General features: G+C 39.6%; 2 protein-coding genes, 1 long non-coding RNA gene and 1 pseudogene across 4 annotated transcripts; 1 reads left to right on the top strand and 3 right to left on the bottom strand.

The window, feature by feature from the left end:
* Positions 1 to 2,617: 2,617 nt before the first annotated feature.
* Positions 2,618 to 4,115, top strand: LOC120104242. 2 transcript variants are annotated; one of them, XR_005506702.1, is made up of 3 exons: positions 2,618 to 2,750; positions 3,203 to 3,872; positions 3,980 to 4,115. It is a non-coding gene; the product is annotated as an uncharacterized LOC120104242 (long non-coding RNA). The 2 variants fall into 2 exon arrangements; XR_005506701.1 differs by having other exon boundaries at positions 2,618 to 3,872.
* A 1,684-nt stretch (positions 4,116 to 5,799) lies between these two features.
* LOC120104324 lies at positions 5,800 to 6,211 on the bottom strand (annotated as a pseudogene).
* Positions 6,212 to 7,880: 1,669 nt separating this feature from the next.
* Positions 7,881 to 11,564, bottom strand: LOC103717710 (putative disease resistance protein RGA1). Its single transcript, XM_039115075.1, has 2 exons — positions 8,281 to 11,564; positions 7,881 to 8,158 (listed from the first exon to the last, which is right to left on the bottom strand). The coding sequence occupies exon 1, from the start codon at positions 11,445 to 11,447 to the stop codon at positions 8,319 to 8,321; it is 3,129 nt and encodes a 1,042-aa protein (XP_038971003.1). The 5' UTR covers positions 11,448 to 11,564; the 3' UTR covers positions 7,881 to 8,158; positions 8,281 to 8,318.
* A 3,190-nt stretch (positions 11,565 to 14,754) lies between these two features.
* LOC103717718 (probable phospholipase A2 homolog 1) lies at positions 14,755 to 19,291 on the bottom strand. The gene is made up of 5 exons (XM_008806218.4): positions 18,701 to 19,291; positions 18,556 to 18,595; positions 18,315 to 18,434; positions 15,218 to 15,368; positions 14,755 to 15,111 (listed from the first exon to the last, which is right to left on the bottom strand). The coding sequence occupies exons 1-5, from the start codon at positions 18,860 to 18,862 to the stop codon at positions 14,931 to 14,933; spliced, it is 654 nt and encodes a 217-aa protein (XP_008804440.2). The 5' UTR covers positions 18,863 to 19,291; the 3' UTR covers positions 14,755 to 14,930.
* Between the last annotated feature and the right edge of the window lie 451 nt (positions 19,292 to 19,742).

Genomic DNA, 19,742 nt, shown 5'->3' with positions numbered 1-19,742 from the left:
ACTATATTATAGAAGGAAATAAGATAGGGATATTCTATAATTATAGCAGCAGCATGGAAATCACGGCTATAACTAGTGACATCGTGTCCATTGTTTTCATCAATGTTTGAGTTATATTAATTGCATCAAAAGCTCCAAGGAAACTTTACGTGTTCAGCTTCTACTTCCTGTTAAATTGGTACTCACCTTTTATTATTATTATTTTTTGACCTTTTAGTGGGTGAGGTTGTAGGTACCTTTCTTATTATGCATATAACAAAAAGACTCCAAGTCCATCCTATTATGAAAGATGCCAAATTTAGTTCTAGGTCTTGTTATAATGATCGAGAGATCTTGTTAATGGTCTAATTTAGATTCATAGCCAGATGGTTGTTTGCTTTATCACTTTCTCCAACTTAACAAAATATGTTAAAACTATACCAGTAGACTAATCAACACCTTTTAGTATTGTTAATACCTTGCTAAGGGAGAAGGCCAATTAAGTCCCTGCAATATATTAACATGGTGAACTCTTACAGCCTATTTGAGTGCTTGGACAACTTACCCACTTCTTATATGGCCATTGTAGGACTAGGGTACCCTTAGAGAGGACTTTTTTTTTTTTTCTATTAAGACATCATCAATAATACAACTTTAAAATAAAAAGTTAGAAATCTGGAAATCACAATTCATCGAAAATCAAAAATGTTTCACCATACCATTTCCTTGCTCGTTTAAAATACTAGTACGTGGTGATTGGTGGACTAGCACATGGAGCTTGCATATCATCCATGTAATCCTTGTATACAAGACCAAATTCTGACTACCATAGAGGATTGATGAGCCGAACAAGGAAGTAGTGTCGAGAAGCAGCACTCTACAAAGAATTTAGCACCATACTTTCAAAATTTTGCAATTTGGTCATCAAATTTAGCTATCTTTTCTTCTCCATTGTTACCATCCCCTATCTAAATTTTGGCCATAATGTATCTAGTAGACAATTTATGCAAGCATCAGAATTGCCCTTATTTTTGCTGCATTAGACATGATAGGTTTTTTCTGGGAATAATAATGCCTGCATCATCTTCCAAACACGAGCTCCAAAACTTATTCTCACTTCTGAGGTCCGTAGTGGAAAATTTTTCTCACTCTGCAACAGTGGATCTGATCTGCACTTACCAACTCGTTAAACTTATGAATTTGATCGATCTATTTACTTATTTTAGATAATTCACTTGGGAAATTGAAGTTACTAATAAATCTCTCAGAAGGAAAACATGGAGAGCGCTTATATATCAAATATCTAAGTCACCAACTTGTTTTGTTTAGTCTCACATTATTTGTGTGCGCTATTTTTTCTTATTTGTTGAAGAAACATGAGAGATATTTTTCTCATAAAAAAATGCTTCAGGTCCAACCTTTGACAAAAAAAAAAATAAAAATGAAGGGCTCCATGGCCACGAGGGACGTGGGATTGGTGCTTCACATCCCAACTTGTATTGGCACAGAGCTCTTCTCTAGTGCCACTGTTGGATCCCGTAGAACTACTCCTTCCTCGTACCACAGGGCGGCATGCGACGTTGGATAGGTGCTTCGCACCGTAATCCCACCTTGTTTTGCATTGATCCAATATTTCAATACCAATCCGTGATGCAATATATATGGCAGGAAGTTCTGGGCCTCATACGCTTCCTGGCATGCTTCACTAAGACAATAAATTTTGCTTTGAGAAATCTGAAATATCGAATGTCTAACTCAACAATTATTACCACACTTGACTGGGGCACCTCATCTACGAGGATTAGTGCGAAAATGCGTTTAGCTGCATTGATTGGGTATTGAAAATATTGTGTACTTATATAAGAAGAAAGACTCTAATTAATAAAATTTTCTCGTCAATTTTTCGAGCATGAAAAAAGAACCTATCTATATATGTGTGTATATATGTATATATATATACAAATAAATATAATATATACATCAATACATACAGACATACCTATATGTATGAGTGTATGTATATGCTGAATATGTCTTTAGTTTATAAGCTTTAGATAGGCAAAAAAAAAAAAGAGAGAATGAGCCATACGAAACCTTCTACTCCGATCTAAAAAAAACCTCATACTCTAGAATCTCCTATTTTCTTTATTGAAACTTTTGCATTTTTTTTTCATTATTCTGTCTGCTACAATAATATATCTGCATACGCGTATGTATATCAAATGTCCCGTGGATAATATGGTAAAGTCTACAAAGCATGTAACGTCAGCCCAAGTTTTTGAAAAATTATATTTTATAATATAATATTACTCATGTGTTATGACTTGATGTGGTAGCAATCGACGTGAATGACATCAACTTCTAAAACAAAGCTTGTGATTGGAAGCAATTTCTACCATGTCAAGTGATCACAAGAGACCTTCTTGCGGGACCCGCCACTCCCCAGCCCCCGAGCACTCGGATCTCCCCGCCACGTGTCGTCCTCACACTCGCCCTCAGGCAACTCTCGTAGACCCCATGTGATAGCTTTATCCCCTTCCCGTCCCCTTGGGTCCTCCGTCCTCCACGTGTTCCCTCTTCCCCAGCAAAGAACGTATAAGAGAGAGAGAGCAAGAAGAGTTTCCAAGGGTGAAGAGAGGCCGTTGCTTTTGGTCTTCGTGGGCTTCCGGTGAAGTTGATTAAAGGGGAGTTGATTTTGGCTCATGTTTGTAGTGTTTTGATTGTGGAAGGGACAGCTGAAGTCTTATCTAGCTGGTGGAAAGTGATAAGATGTGAGTGGTGGTAATGCTTCCGTTTAGTCTCGTTGTGTCTTTGGGATTTCTGGGTACATTCTGTAGAATAAGCCTTTTAGTTCATGGAGTCTTGGTATGTATAAACTATAAAGTGGTGGTGGTGGTGGTGGGGCATTTCATGTTATTGGAGTGGAGGAAATTTTCATTAGAAATTTGAAAACAGAGCACCTGTTCCAGTTTTCTTTCTGCTGTTCTGGGATTCCGTTTCTGCTCATATTTTGTTTATCTGGCACTTCGTTCAAGAAATATGGGAGTTTTATAAGGTTTTTGTAAATGGGATTTGGTTCATTGACTTGGTCTTTGGTTCAAAGTCTTTCTTGTTGCATGCTTTCTAAAAGGATTGCTTCTAGGAATGTTAGTCTTTATGAGAACACACTGAACAAAGATTAGTTTTTTAAAGAAAAGGGCTTGAGTGCAAATGCATTTTTCAGGTAATCCAGATTACAAACATGCAACTTGAAAGGCGTTTACGGATCTAGCAAGTTATTCTTTGAATCCTATTAGAGAGTCCTCTTGATACCGCTGTTCTAAAGCAAGGTTATTTTGGTTGTGGATATGATATATAGAGGATTGACTTGACAATAACAAAAAGAAAAAAAAAAACACAGAAACTCTTCGGGCCCTCTGGGATGGCAATTTTGATGCTACGGGTTGTCTCCAGTAGATACCTCAGCTAGCCTCGGGTGGTTCGAGGCAATTCGAGAAGGTCAACTTTCAGGCAGTTCAAGGCCTGTTGGAAAGGTTCTGATCCAAGTTATGATTGGAGGCGGCAGAGGAAGAGGCGCAGATGGAGTTTGTGCGCACTGTATACCGATTCAAAGTATGCATGCATGCGTGGTGTTTGAGCCTGAGAAGAACCGCAATTTCCCAATATTGTCGAGTTTAGTAGCAAACCCGGCAGGCGAGGTTGCGATATCTTCAGAGCAGAAGGTTTATGATGTGGTGCTGAAGCAGGCGGCATTGGTAGGAAGCAGTTGAGACCGGATATGGCGCTCGACGTGAAACCAGACATGGCTATTCCAGGAGCTACAACCTTGTTGAACGAGGCTTATGATCGTTGTGGAGAAGTTTGCGCAGAGTATGCCAAGATCTTTTACCTTGGTTAGCTCTCATATCTAATGTTTCATCTTCTACTTGGTTACTTATATTTTGGTTAGTTCAGACATGAAGTTCTCATGCATCTGATTTTAATTTTGCCTTCCTCCCAGGAACGCTGCTCATGACCCCTGAAAGGATATGAGAGCTATCTGGGCAATATATGGTAATGGATCGAAATAATTACCAGTATATGTAGTTTCCATTTGTCAGATTTCAATCAATGAGTCTGAAATTATGTTGAGAGCTCATTTATGTTTCTCCAAGGCGTTTTAGATAGCTCCGAAATTCAAAACTTACATTTTTCCTTGGCGCTCATGACAATCAGGAGTCCTTATGCATGACATTCGACCTATTTTCTAGTGGCCAAAAGAAGGAAGTTTTGAGGCTTGAGAATGTTGAAGTTCAGCAATTCACTTGTTTGTCTTGATGCCAAAAGGAACATCTACATACTTACATCTCTCAATAAAGGCTCCAAGTTCACATTACTTATACAATTAGCAAAAAAAAATTTTGCCTACCACTTTAACATTTCCAGTTTAATTTTCAGCCAATTGATAAGCACATAAACATATATTATCGATGTATGCATGGAACTCTACTTTGAAGGATGCTAGCAATATTATACCCAAAAAAAAGAGGATGCTAGCAATACAAGTTCTCCATTGATTGCTCATCCAGATTCTGAGTTTCTTTGCACATTTCAGCCATTCAAGGACATGATTAATTGAAGGGATGCGGATGGATCTCTAGAAGTCGAGATACAAGAATTTTGATGAGCTCTATCTGTATTGTTACTATGTAGCTGGGACTGTTGGACTAATGAGTGTGCCTATGGGTATTGATCCAGAGTCCAACGCAACAACAGAAAGCGTATACAGTGCTGCTTTGGCATTTTGGAATAGCAAACCAGCTCACCAATATACTCAGGGATGTCGGAGAAGAGTAAGTGAAAATCCACGAGTGTTGCTTTCATACTGGCATCCTCAAATTAGAAAATGCACCAGCTTACTCCACCTTTTTATTTGCTGCTACGTAGCCATGTATAATAATGGAAACGAGTATATTCCACTATAAGAGAAGTAGTTTTTTTTGTTATTCTTTTGAGTAATTGTTGGGTGATTCAAAGGGTGGATCGAAGATTAGATGGATGAGAAAGTTTTTGTTTTAAAGATGGATTTGTTTCAAAGAATTTTGCTTCTTGGAAGTGGGAGTCCGGAGTTGTTCTCGGTTCGTTCTTTTTTTAATTTACAGGTTCTTGAACAATGAGAAACAGTCCGACGCGAGCTCCACATGCAACTGCAACTATCTAAAACATCATAACCATCCTAGTTTGTTCGATGCCAGACCTCTCTCACGTGCATCCCACACATGACCAAAGGTTAGCTTCTTCTTTTTTTTTTTTTTTTTTTTTTGTCAAAACGGCATTTCATTTTCATTAAATCAAGTTTGAGTACATCCTGCCAAATCAAAGAAAAGTAAACAATGCAACAGGTGGGAAACACCTGCTAAACTCGTCCAGAGTGACGTGCCACGTATGAGGCTACCCAGTCTGCAGCTCTGTTCATCTCACGAAATACATGACCAATCTGGACGACGAACATCTCCTGAACCAATCTGCAAATATTTCGAATCAACGGGTGACCGTTGCCATACCTATCCACTCCCCATATTCAGTCAATCACTGTGGCAGAGTCTCCCTCAATACACAATCTATCGACACCCAGCACACATCTTGCATACCGGATGCCCTCCCAAGCAGCTCGTAGCTCCGCCCCAACAACAGTCAAGCCAGGTGTGCTCCGACCACCAGTTGCATTCAATTTACCATAATGGTCCCTAAAAATAAAGTCTACTCCACCAGAAGCTCTATCTATCGCCATACCGCCATCAAAATTCACCTTAAGATAACCAGGGGGTGGGGGTACCCAAGAGAGAGAAGCATACTTAGACGCTGCAACATCAGAAAAGGTACCCAGATATCCCTAGCTTTTTAGACACTCACTAACTTCCTTTGGGAGAGTAGCTTAATGCCTTGCCATCATCTTCTTCCACGCAGACCGGCTGGTGATGTCGGCCCACTAGGCCTTCCCATGCCTCTTGTGTTGGTAAGGTGGGCCACAACCCATGGGAAGGCTTTTCTTGTTCTTGGAGAGCTGTCTCTCGTAAACTTCGAGCAGCTTGTCAAGCTTCTCCACGGCGGCCTGGGCCTCAAGGTCTCACCACATCCACCCGGGCCTTGTCCGCCGGCGTCCCGCCAGAAGGTTTGGCCCACGGCCCGCATACTTGGCCGCGTGGTACCTCACAATGGCACGTGATTCTGAGAACAGAATAGGTGAACACAATTACATTCATAATAAAATTATTTAATGCACTAGATCCATAGCATCAGTCGTTATGCTTTTAAAAAAAGATCTACATTATGGTGGATATCAGGATATGTAAATGTAATAAGTGAACGTAGATTAATTGCCACCTCTTCTTTTTCTACCACTATTATAAAGCCCTCTAGCCAGTAGCACTGGTGAAATCTTTTTTTAAAAAAATATTATCTTGGCCCCACAAGATTCCTTTTATGCCACACACTCCATGAGTGATCATTTTTTATAAAGTAGGATATAGATTGAAAGATTTTTCGCGTGCATGGTACATATAATATATCGGTCTATGTAATGAGGCCAGTGACTATTGGACTGCTCCATGTAATAATTTCTCTAATTTTGTAATCAAGATGAGATGTTGGGGAGAGGGGGAACTCTAAGGACTTGGTTCGCAGGAAGAATTTTTGCTCAACAAAATTTCATGGAAGTTGATTCCGTGAAACATGATGTTTGAAAAATTAGTTTTGGCATGTTTGATAGACCACGGGAAAGTGGTATATTTCAAAATGACTTATCTTTGGTTGAGTGTCTACTTTGAAAAAGTTTTGTGAAATATATATTATATTCTTAATAAAAGAGAAGATTTTATTTATGGATTTTGATGGCTTAAAAGTAGTTTTGAAAAAAAAAGAATCTAATTTCCAACCGATGGAAAAGTAACTTTTCTATGTCCCTCATAAATTTTTCTTTTTCATTAAACACGAAAATTTTATTTTCATAGGAATGCCACTTTTTCATCTTCTTTCTTTGAAAACTCCAACCAAATAAGAAATTTTTATTTGTTTTCCGGTTGACCACATTTTTCTCTTTTTCTTTCTGCGAACCAAACAAAACTAAAAGAAATTGGAGTTAGAGTGCATTTGTTTCCATCTGTCAACGAGTGCTGAATATCTTATACAGCCTAACTGCTTCTTATACTCCTCTCCTTTGTCTTTCCTCTTTTTGTTATTGCTTTGTGTCTTTTTCTGATTTTAATAAATTTTCAGTGCATAACACTTTTACCCTCAAAAGAAGCAACCGCAAATCTTTCGATTTCCTGAATCAATATTTCATGACAGATAAATATGTTTGGCTCTCGTATTTTTTTCGAAGGACTTCAACCAAAACTATAGCATGCAGGTGCAGAACTAGCCATTTTAAGAGAGGAGTTCTGAAAACACAGACTCCTCTTCTGACTTCTGAGTAGGGATTTTCTCTAGGACTTGTAAATAATTAAGGTCACGACAACCGTGCATAACGTCAGCTTCTTTGCAAATCTACTCCAATCTTTTGGTTGTTTATCCATTCACACAATCAAAGGGCAAGCATGAACGCAAAAGTCCCTCCGTCCTCATGTATTTGCTTCCAACGCATTCCCATCCACCATGTATAAGCATCACTTCTCTATGGTTTCCTGACCAACCAGGTGTAAGAAACCGCCACCGTTGATGGCCTAGCAAAAGATCTGATAGATGAGGTAATTTGATTGCTTGAATCTCCCCATCTGCTGTAACATTGACAGGTTCTTCCAAATGCGACCAATCTTCAATCGCAAAACAATCATAGGCTAAGCAGTTTCTGCTGGAATACTCGTATCAAAATTTAGGAATTCAAGTTGGTCTCCAAGATTAAGGAGAAACAAACATCAGAGACAGAGAGTTTGAGAGAAATGATGATTGATTTCATATAAATTCTAAAAGTAAATGATCATGTCATCAAAACAAGAGGAAACAGAAATTACATATGTATCAAAAATTCCAAGAAACAGAAAATACAGAAGGCATGCAAAATAAAACCAAACAGAAAGGTTTAAATCAAGCGACAGAACCGCAAAACGGAGGGGGAGGAAAACATGAAGCGAAAGATAGGGAAAATGCTGAGCAGCCAGTGATCCGCTGTCCTCGATCGAGAAGGAAGCACGAGCAGTGGTATCTGGGGAAGGATAAGATTACCATAAGATTAGCGACATAACAGCCAGTCTATTTAAAGATGCTAGAGTGAATAAAAATAGGAACAAACAAAAAACAAAAGTAATGGAGGGAGAAATTAATCACCTCAATAAAAGAGAGGACGCTTCTGGACACTTGCTTTATCAATCCGCCGATTCTTTTGATTCCACCAGGTCGGTTTTGAAGGCGGGAGGGTTCTTGGTATACTCAATATATGAGCTTTCGCCATATTCTTGGATCCTGACTTGGGGGATCCGTTGAATGATGGGCCAGTTGGGGCCGTCCTTGAGGAAGGTCTTAAGGAGTGGTAAGCTGCATGTTAGTGTAAATTTTTTTAAATTTTGTAGAGCAGCTGGCGCATTTTGAAGTAGCTCCAGTAACCACTGTGAGAGGTGCTCTGTCTCCGTGGGGTGTCCTACGTCTAGGTATTGCAACCTATCAAGATTCTTCACGTGCTCCAACCTCGGACAACTTTCTATATGTAGAGACTTTAATGAGGGAAGGTTATCGATTTCTATTAGGTTGTCGGTAACATAGATATCCAATTCCTGTAAACTGGTGGCATGCCGTAGTCCTTCTGGAAGAGCTCTCAGCTTGGGACAGTACCAAAGAAACAGCTTCTTGAGACAAGGCAGCAACTTGGAGGCTCCTTTTCTTTCTTCACCAACTCCCTCCACCATACCAAACGACCATTCTTCCCAGTTGTCCATCAAGCAAAATTCCAGCACTTCAAGCTTGAGAAATGCAGTCCCTGCTCCTGCTGATGCACGAGGGCCAAGAAATTCAGGTCCGATGGTTTTGATTGCACGTGCTCCATCAATGCGAAGGTATTTCAGCAGGGGCAGCAGGCCCAGTGGAGGAAGCTGCGGACATGATTTACAATCATTGAGTTGTATGGATGTCAGGTTAGAAAAGGAGACATCCAAGAAAGGTGACATCATCCAGCTGGGAAATCTAGTACCAAAGAAGGAATTGATCCTAAGTGTTTCTAGGTCGGTGGATCGAGGAGAGAGCTCATTGTAAATCTCCTCAATTCTCCGAGTTGCAATTGCTTCTTCCGCATCTTCAAGTTGGTTGGAAGTCAGAATCAGTGTCCTCAGAGAGTGGGTGTTTGCGAGTACCGAAGCTCTCACTGGTTGTGCCCTCTCCAAGTTCATTATCGACAGAAATCTCAGCTGGGTCAGAGATTGTAGCTCCTCCAGATCGCACCCCTCGTCATCTTGCGTGCCTGTTCCATCATTATGGCCGACCACAAATCTTTCAAGATGGTTAAGATGTTTTAATTTGCCCAGTCCCTTTGGTACATGATTCAATCGAGTTCCTCCTCCGAGACGAAGGCATCTTAGATTGCACAATTTTGTGATGGCCTTAGGGAGAGCATGCAAGGAGCTACAACCTGAGAGCATCAATATCTGCAGGTTTACGAGGCATCCGATGGACTCTGGCAAATATCTGATGTTTGTCCCATCAAGATTTAAATGCCTCAGGTGCAAAAGATCTCCTATAGACTCTGGAAGCCTCTCAATTTGTGTGCCATTCACCGCTATGATTCGTAGAAACCGCAGTCTCTCAAGAAGTTCATTCTCTATCATCTTTGTCTCGGGACTGCTTGGGAGCATTAGAGTCCTCAAGCACTTTTGCTGTTTTATTGCATGAGGGACTTCTACTCTCTCTCCTATGGACAAGCGACGAATTCTAGTCAAGGGGTTTATGTTAGATGATTGCTCGCCGCCAAGAAAAATGCTCTCGTCACGTGTCAAAAAGAGAGCAAGGGAACGTAGCAGATCATGCATTTTGCACCGATTCCCAGGTAGGTCACCCCAGGCATCATCATTATATGGCTGTAAAAGGTTCCTCCCAATTAACTCTCTATAACAGTCCTCTGCTATATCTTCCATAATTATATCTCCTTGTGTTCTTTTTACAAAGCCTTCAGCTACCCAGTAACGAATAAGCTCATCACGGCGCATGATACAATCCTCAGGAAACAACGAGCAATAAAGAAAACACTGTTTAAGATTAGATGGTAAATTTTCATAACTCAAAAATAGAGCTCCTGGGAGTTCTTCATCAAGTTGGCTCATGGACCAGACATCACTTTTGAGAACCTTATTCCATTCTATGGTGCTTCTATCCTTCGACCTTAAAACCCCTGCAATGACCTTGATTGCAAGAGGAAGACTGTCACATTTTTCAACAATTTGAACCCCGATTTCTTTTAAACTAGAGATCTCCTCCTCCTCATCATCATCTCCAAAAACTTTCTTGCGGAGCAATTTCCAGCCACTGTCCTTATCCATTTTATCAACTGGGTGGATCTCTGCTCTCATATTTCTAGCCACGTTTGTATCTCGAGTGGTGATCACTATCCTACCACTAGCTCTTGCACTTTTAAGAGGAGATCTAAGCAAATCCTCCCATACATCTGTCCTCCATACATCATCTAACACAATCAAGAAACTTTTTGAAAGTGCAGAGCTCAGAAGGGCTCCGAGCTCCGCCTTGGTTTTAGCTTCCCCACAACTTCCACCTGCAGCCCTAATTATCTCTTGCAACAATTCAGTCTCCGAAAATTCCTGAGAAACACACGCCCATACTCGTATAAGAAAGTTCTCTTTTATCCTTTCATCATTGTATATGTGAGAAGCAAGAGTGGTCTTGCCTATTCCACCCATCCCAACAATCCCCAAAATTCGGTATTTTTTATTATCTTCTCTAATTAACGACTCCACAAGACTCTCCGCAGCCTCTTCAATTTGTGTCCCTACAATATCAGACTCAACCTCAATAGGAAAAGTCTGGCGATGATTTACTCCTCTCACTTGAACATCTTTCTCAGTGTATTCTAATGTAGGTAATTTTGATCTATCCTCTTCCACCTGTTTTAGCCTGTCATTAAGTTCTCTAATTTTGCTACCAATTTCATGCCGGAACTTGACACAGCTAAAGCAAGAAAATAAAGATAAGGGATGGCGTACCGCTGATCTAGACGTATCATCTTCCAACAATTTCCTGCCCTCGATCATACAGAGGTCGATGATATCATCCGCATCATACATGATATCTTTCAACTCCGTCACCCACGTATTGATATTCGGATCTGCATGCCTCTTCCGCTCTGCGGATTCGAGGAAGCCTCTCATCCTCTCCATCGTTCTCTGAAGCTTCTTGAGCTCATCCTTCACGCCCAGCACCATGGATGTCTCTTCCGCCATAAATTCTAAAAGCTTGTCAATGGATCTTCCCACAAAGGCATCAAGGATCATTGCCATTTTTTGAGACTATCAGAGGGGGACGGAACTCTCGACACTCAGGAAGAAGGAAAAGCTGTGAGGCACTACGGATCATTCAAAGCCTATGTATAAAGATCCTTGCAAGTTGGCTGGCGGAAATGTTACAGAAACAAGTAAAAAAAAAAGGAGACAGAACAGGCATCCTTCACATGGTAGGTGGATGATTCTTGGTAGATAGCAATATTTATGTTTGCATTGGATGCTTTGAACAAACGGTCCCTGCAAGTTGCAGCGGTCTCCATGGCCCTGCCTCCTTTACTCCTTAACATGTCTATAGAAAATAGTTTTATATAGTTATGTCCAGCTACGATGCCATCATTTGACATTTTATATAGTTTCAACCTCCTTTTGCTTTGTTCAGCTCATTTTATACAGATAACACACGTTATAACAAAAAGTATCATTATTTCTTAAAAAACTAAACAAATCCAGATTTGTGACATTATTTTATCCTGGAACTTGCCATGAAGATGGCTAGAAAAGAATAAAAAACAACCCACTTCATTTCCCATTTTCTTCAGTTGCGTACTGGAGAAGGATCGCAACTTTCAACTTCCCTAGGCGGTTCCCAACCAGCCTACCATTTTAGTTATTTATTTATTTATTTTACCAGCGCTGCCAACCTGTTTCTTTTGTATCTTCCCTCAGATTCCTTTAGTTAAACGAGGATTAATTTAATCTAAAACAAGTGGAATCATGGCGTTTTGGCTTTCTAATCTCTCGAGATCCCCCCCTGTCCGAACTGTGTCCAAGGTAAGTCTAGTTGGCACAATATTTTTTACACTGGATTAGCATATAGCTCGTGCGATATGAGAGGTATCATTGGATCAAGTATATCACAAAAGATAAAAATGCATTCATCTCATGTGACCATACCATCCCATTTTTAATCTCTTACCTACTCTAGACAAGAAATTAGCTAAGGCTTGCTAACCAACATTTTTTATATATTCTGAAAATTTGAGACCAGTACCATCGTCTTGATCTTCTACCGTTCGATGGCCAAAACTCGATCTTTCAACTAGCTTATCCATATCATGGTAAAATTTTGTTTGTTCAGCCCGGCTCTCTATCCTTAATGTGATTTCACAGCCAAATTCTACCCAAACTTAACAAGGGTTACATTATTGTTTTGATTCTATTAAACTTAATCCACATGGCGTTTTTTTTGGCCGCTAGCTAGATTGTTGAGATATGATGTAAACATGCTTATGCACAATCACTGATATATATATATATATATATATATATATATATCAATAATTTTTGGTTTTGCACATGATGCGATCATCGTTCATTGTGTGATTGCCGGTATAAATATATAAATATATGTATTTTTATTGCGCACATGTATCAAATGTCTATGATTTTGGTTGCTTGGAATATAATACCGGTTGCTCTAAAATTTGGCAAAAAATATAATATTAAATTTTTGTTTTGTTTTGTGAGAATAAAATTAAATAATTTGATAGTTGAGAAAGTAGATAAGGATTTACACATATATGTTATGGATAGCCATCATGAGTTTATATGTGAATACTATAGATAGACGATAGTCGTCATAGAATAATACATAAAATTATGAATAGTTGCTCCTAGCTTATGCATGTGTATTATGGATAATCGTTGCGGGTTAACACGAGGATGCCACGAGTAGCCATCACGGGCTCACGCCTCAGTATTATTTTACAAGCCAACAGGATCCCCTTTGCCTGCATCCTTTCATTGTATTTGAATGCGTGGCATGCATTCATTGAGGATGGTTTCTCTGCAGCCGCGGCCCTATGCCCGTGCATAAGGGTGCAAATAGATTGGGTCGAGTCCTGAATGAATCCAATCCGGCTCAGTTTTTTATTCGGGTCTTAATTTTGAACCCAGATCCGACCCGAGTGAAGATCGGTCGGATCGGATCCGGATCCAAGTCAGATTGGGTTCGGGTTCGAATTAGGTCCACTTTCTTTGTGCTTTTGGAAAAGAATTTAGGCAAATCTAATTTGATCATATCATGATTATGAGGTGCTGGGTGACCCATGACTTTGAAAAACGTGCAATTGACCTTCACTCAGAACAGATGACCCATGACTTACCAACCAAGTCGGTCTACAAGCCAAATTTTATATCACACTATTTTTTATCTAAATGACTGATCGGACGGAACTTGGTGTCTCCCAGCTCCCCTTTCACGAGGACAAAAAAAATCCCAGACCTTCTTCCAAAATCCAATTCCATTGCAGAAAACAGGCATATGACCCATATTCAGTTCAGCTTCCCCTCACTTTCTCCCTTCAAAAGTTAAAAGAAACAAAAACCGAAAAACAGAAGGAAAAAAAAAAAAAAAAGCCAGCTACCGAGACACCAGAGGTATCAACAATGTAATAGATCGAGAGAGAATCCTGACGGGCCGAGGTTTCTTTGGATTCTGTGAATCTATGCTTGTTGCTATCCTTGCATGCTTGAACCCTACTCCCCTTAGAGTTCTCTCTCTCTCTGAGTCCATTCAGATTGGGTTGGGTCTATTCGGTAAACTCAGGCCCGATCCAAAAAATGATTCGGGTCCAATTTTAGGACCCGACCTGGATCCGCGGGTCCTAAAATTCGGATCGGGTCATGTCTACACGGGTTGGGTCGGGCTAGGTCATGGATCGACCCGACCCATTTGCAGCTTTAGTCGTGCATGCTGCAACCGGGCAACTGGCCATGCATGTGCATCTTTATTCATTTAAAACATAAATAAATCTAAGAGTACATGCTTCTACCTCACAAATATGAAAGTTTCTAATACAATCCTCACTCTTTATATGGAAAAATAGGTTTTTTTTTTTAATAAGGGGAAAAATAGGAGGTTTAGATGTATTTGTTTCAGCCGTGTTTCTCTGAATTTCATATAGAAGTTATTTGATTTGGGAGCAAGACGTGTCTTCCTTATATTTATCAAATTCCTAATTATATTATCTCCATTTAGATCCATCTTAAACTAAACTAATGAAACGATATCAAAAGAAGGAAGCATGGCTATCCTTCGGCCAAACAAAGAGCAGATGTTATGAATTTATGAAAAAGGAGGGAGCAAGGTTATCAATAGGACCCTTTTATGATTCATGCTTGTTTCAACAGGAACAACTTGTCCACACTTTAAGAATAATTTATGAAAAACGAACAATTTGTTCATACTTTAAGAACAATTTCCACAATCCATGAGAATAGTTGGTGGAAAATTCAACCATGCAGACACTACTAGATGAATCCATCAGCCAATAATAAAATAAGAAATTATCGGAGAATTTCATGAAAGTTAAGATAAATATTGTGATATAGATTCTTCTGTAAAGCCCAAGAACAAAAGAATGAATGCCTTATACACCAGCACAGATCCTTGATTTCGTTGAATTTACCTTTACATCACTTCACATGAAAAAAATATGGTGAGAACTAAAAGTCGAAGTAGTGATCGATGATTAATGATCATGTGTGGGATTTTACAATCGGAGTTGCAAAAGCAAATGATCTTCTAACAAGTAAAATGGCTTGAACATCAGAGGGATATTGAGTTACCAACGCCATCTTGACGAAGGGCAGATCTGCGGTTGGTAGAATCTTTGGCAGCAGCAATGGTTGGCCAGGATACAGATCATTTCTCCAAAAACTAGAATTGTGAACAATGAAAGTGGTATTGGTTTGTTAAAATATAAAACTGCATGACTGTAGCAAATTTTAGACGTAACTATAATTCGGCATGCTGGCCACCCAACTGGCTAAATAAGATGGCCATATCCATGCCCTGTATCATAGTAGGTATTGCTGTTTCATAAGGACACTCCTCAGAGAATCCATCCTTCCCGGACTTCTTCACCTTCCTGATGCAGTTTTTGAACTTCTCATGACATTTCACACTCATCAAACCTGAAACAGTTACCAACAATGACAGGAGTCAGCATCCAGCTAACTAATGCAAATTCTATGATATATCATAAGTTGTTCTTTTAATGCTCTGCAACTAGTATTATAAATATATTTCAAGTAGTAAAGTGACAATCACGTCTAATGATCACATGCCACAGCTCGAGTCTCGAGAGGATGCATCACAATGAAAAGTTATAACATAATCGACAACGAGCTTTGTCCTGGATTTGCCTTGGGTCAGTCGTATGCGTTCTTCACAGGGCAGCTTCATCATACTTGGTTCCAACTCCATTTTGATTCAGCATTAATCTACAGGAACCTTCTAGCCTTTTCTGTTTTTTAATGGTCATGTTACCTCTTCACTCTCATCTTACCAGTGTGGCATACCCATCTTATAATTGTCTCATCAATTTCCACAAGGATTTACCTAAACAGGATAAACGTATTCATAATTTCAATTAATTTTTTCATGATTAGAGTTACCAGAACATGGAGCAACCGAAGGTAGGTTAGGGAGTTGATTAGGATACAAGTGATCTTAGAATCAGGAGGCTTTTTCCGCCCTGCTAACCGACGTTCTAACAAGGGGCTTTATAGTATGGAAGCATTCAAGGTACTACACTGAGCCTACATAAAAGTCATTAGAAATATTCAGATATGAGACAAGAAAAAAATTACACACAAAACTAAGCAAAGATAATGGGAGGGAGGAAGGAAAGGTGTGAGGGGGTTACATGGTACTTAACGCCTGGTTCTTTGTTTCACTGCCATTTGTTTGCTTAACCCATAAACAGCATTTTATGGGTTAAGTGGATTACAACCACTTGACCACCCTCTAACCAACACCTAAACAGGGCCCTATTCCCTGCTAACAGTTAGGCTTGCTTTTGTTCAAGGTATCCGTATTTTCTACGCACTTATAAATGGGCCATGAATTAAATATAAAATGGCCATCCAAAGTAAGACTGGGCATGAAATTTCAGTCACATCAATTATATGCAACATGATAGTCAGTCCAGGGGTCAGCCTTATTCCTAAGCAAACCTGACATGCTTGCATTTTGGAGCCCAAGCGATTCCTAAACATAGGTTGCTGCGTAGGCATCTCAGGTAGCCAAAACATATATAGTTTTTTTTTTAAGAAAAAAAGGCAAACTTTAGGACCGAAAGTTAGGAACAGTCAATAAAAGCAGGATCTACATGTTTGATGCATCAAATTTGGGAATTAACCAAGACAGTAATTTCTCAGCTTTGACAAGAAGAGATTCAAGGTTATATAGATTTTTCACTTTAGGACGATAAGTTATATGACAACTAGATGCATACTTTTGAGGACGTGGAGATACATTTAAGGATTAGAAAATGGATCAGATCTGATTCCAAGTTGAGTTCTTTGATCAGATCACTAGAAAAATGACCAAATTTAAAATGGGAAGTGCAGGAACAAGATATAGTGGAAGACTGGCTCGAGGCATCTAGAGAAAGTAATGCAATCTTATTCTATTTTATGAATAACTTATTTGCAACCTGATAAGGAGTCTTTATATCGAATTAACCCCGAAGGTACCTTACATTACATGCCTTTACCTATATGTCCTTCTTTGTAATAGATTCAATATAATGAAAATGAGCACATTGTGGTTTTATCTTGGTCATAAACTTTGAATGAGACTTGATTCTCATTTAGAGTCTCCCAAATATGTTCTACTTTGTAAACTTTAAATCATTATTGTCTTCATCTTCTCTACACGGGTCCGAATTAGCATCTATGTCTCCCTGTTATATCAATAAACATTGTATAACCCAAGGGGGGAAACAGAAACATATATCATGATACTTATTTCAAAGTATCAACATTAAGTTGACTAATTTTATCGTTTTTCTCCTTTACAATCCCTCATTCCCTTCATTCCAAAAAACTCTTTCTTCCCCTCTTCTCACAATAGTAGTAGTGACCTCACCCTTGTCAATAGTTCCTTCACTTATCTAATGTACTTAGCCCGTATTTTTTCCAACTAGCTACCAATGGAAATGCAACGGTCCCCTTCATTAGTACCTTTGCCTTTTCTTTACCAACATTGGTGGCATTAGGATGACAAAAGAGCTCCTTTCATCCTTCTCTAACCACCCAGAATAACCAGACTCAACTTGAACAAGTCCAAAGCAGGCTAGGGAGCTCAGCTTCTTCCGATAGTTTAGTCAGGTTCAGATAGAACAATCATAGGTCAGCTTGTATTTTGGCCCAGACCCCAAAGTAACCTGTTCGCATAGCAACTGTAGTCGCATTTGGTACCTAGTTTTAGATCTAGTATAAATGATCAATATTTTTCTGCCCTTCGTGATGCCTAACTTCTTTGTTAACAATTGTGACCAATCACATCATCACAAACAACTGCAACTATCTCACCAATTAATATGGCAATTGGGACTTTATATTAGGTGAGCTCTTTAAGAGAATCAACTGCAATGTGAGTAGTTGGGTTAATAGCTATTTCATGCAGCTATATTCAGGAGCCAATTATGACAAAATAAGGTTTAGATACTTCCCACCTAGTACAATCATAATACTACCCCTCATGCAGTGCAATCGTTTCGACATCAGATGCATCAATAGGTGGCATGTGCCCCTAAATTATAAGCCACAAACTGTTAATTAGTTTCCTAAGTTTATAGTGGACATATGTCAATGATCAGAGCAAGCACTTATCTAGTTGGTAGCATTTGCAAGGGGGTCGTAGCATCTAATCATGTTACATAGATCACATGCAACCCATTCCCATTAAAACAAAGTTCTGAGACAACTTGCTCGTAACAATCCAATCGAAAAACATTGGAAATGTACTAATTACTCCAAATAATAGACAATTTAAACATGAACACGCAGACATACATATAGAACTAAGGTTGATTCTTTCAAGAAACACGGAATCAATGCTGAAGAACCCACCTTTTTGCTCGACACATTCATCGTGAGCCTTGCAACATCCGTCAAGTTCATCGCAGGGCTTCTCTCCAGGGCACCCTGTCCATCCCACTCCACAAAACTTCCCATATCGAATGCCTATAGCTGAAAAGTTTGCCAAAAACCAAACAAAAATGATTAAAAAAAAACTCAGTCGATGAAATTTCCATTCAAAATTTTCTTTAACACACAAAAAAAATCCAATTTTTAACCCTAACGGACTCACAATTGCAATTCTGCGCGACGCATGATCTGCTGCATCTCACCTGCAAGGCCAAAGTCAAGTCTAAGAAATCCAGGGAAAAAAAATAAATTAGGGTTCTGTGAAAACTATGGTTCTCTTCGGTTCAATGAAGCGAGATGATCGGAACCTCGGGATTGGCAGCGGCGCCGCCGCGCACGAAGGAGGAAGAAAGGACGACGAGGAGGACGAAGGCAAGGGCCGGCGAGACGCGCGACCGTCCGGGATCGCCCAGCATTCTCCGCTCCAATCCTCCGCGACGACGACGAACGGGATCCGTCGCCGCAGCCATGGGCTCTCCCTCGCGGTAAACGGGGTATGGTCACCGCTGCGTGTTTTGAGTTGACCATAGCGCGTTTTCCGGTACTCCGCCCCGCCCGGTTTGTACCTGGAATTTATTAGAACCAGCTCGTGGGACAACGTTCGCCCAGCTAGCGTCATGGGCTCAACATTTGGCTCGCAGACATGGAAACTTATGAGAAAAGGCCATGTCCATTCTCTTCCATTATTTGCTGGTCTCCCCATCAACCTAACTGAAGTAAATAGAAGTTCTTACAAGGCAGATGGGCATGCTGCTGTTGGTTTCATCATCCAAGATAGCAGTGGATCGAGACTGTTCCATGTTTATTAGAGAATTCAGTGCCTTTTACTGAATTGCAGAAGCCATGAGAAGGATTGAAGCATAGAGAGTAAAGGTGGAAAGGGATTAATAATATGTGGGTAGAAGATGACTTAAAGTAGTTGCAAGTTTGGGCTAATAAATATCCTTTTGTCGCTTGTACTTTTATTGTGGTTGATGTCTATGGCATTGCCTATTATTTATATCTTTTCCTTTTATGTATGCATCGTAGACAAAAAAATTCACAATTATTTAAATTTTCTAATTAATCTGTCCAAGTTATGTTTTTGGAATTACTAATCTATTCTCAAGTTTTCATTTACTATAGTCATGCTCTTGTTGATAGCTGAATAAATATGGAACATGCGATGCAAGTTGATATCAAGTCGATTTGCTAACGGTGCTTCTTTCTTTACTCTATATTTCTTTAGTTAATGAAGGAGAACAAAATGCAACATTATTACGTATTATGTGACATGCCCTCTGTTTAGAGATGATTATGGGACTGACTCCAACCGAGATGTTCATGATTTTTTTTTTTAAGGAGAAAAAC

Source organism: Phoenix dactylifera, chromosome 17 (assembly GCF_009389715.1).
Source record: "Phoenix dactylifera cultivar Barhee BC4 chromosome 17, palm_55x_up_171113_PBpolish2nd_filt_p, whole genome shotgun sequence".
Classification (NCBI taxonomy): Eukaryota; Viridiplantae; Streptophyta; class Magnoliopsida; order Arecales; family Arecaceae; genus Phoenix; species Phoenix dactylifera.
Note: the sequence above shows the minus strand (reverse complement) of the source record. Positions and strands in the feature narration are given on the sequence as shown.

What these genes read in the sequence shown, in the direction of transcription:
- LOC103717718 (XM_008806218.4), bottom strand. Translation starts at nt 18,862, where the DNA reads ATGGCTGCGGCGACGGATCCCGTTCGTCGTCGTCGCGGAGGATTGGAG. An exon ending in GCGCCGCTGCCAATCCCGAG is followed by an intron (nt 18,596 to 18,700) that starts GTTCCGATCATC and finishes TTGGCCTTGCAG; the next exon opens with GTGAGATGCAGCAGATCATG. An exon ending in TGAATGTGTCGAGCAAAAAG is followed by an intron (nt 15,369 to 18,314) that starts GTGGGTTCTTCA and finishes TAACTGTTTCAG; the next exon opens with GTTTGATGAGTGTGAAATGT.
- LOC103717710 (XM_039115075.1), bottom strand. Translation starts at nt 11,447, where the DNA reads ATGGCAATGATCCTTGATGCCTTTGTGGGAAGATCCATTGACAAGCTT.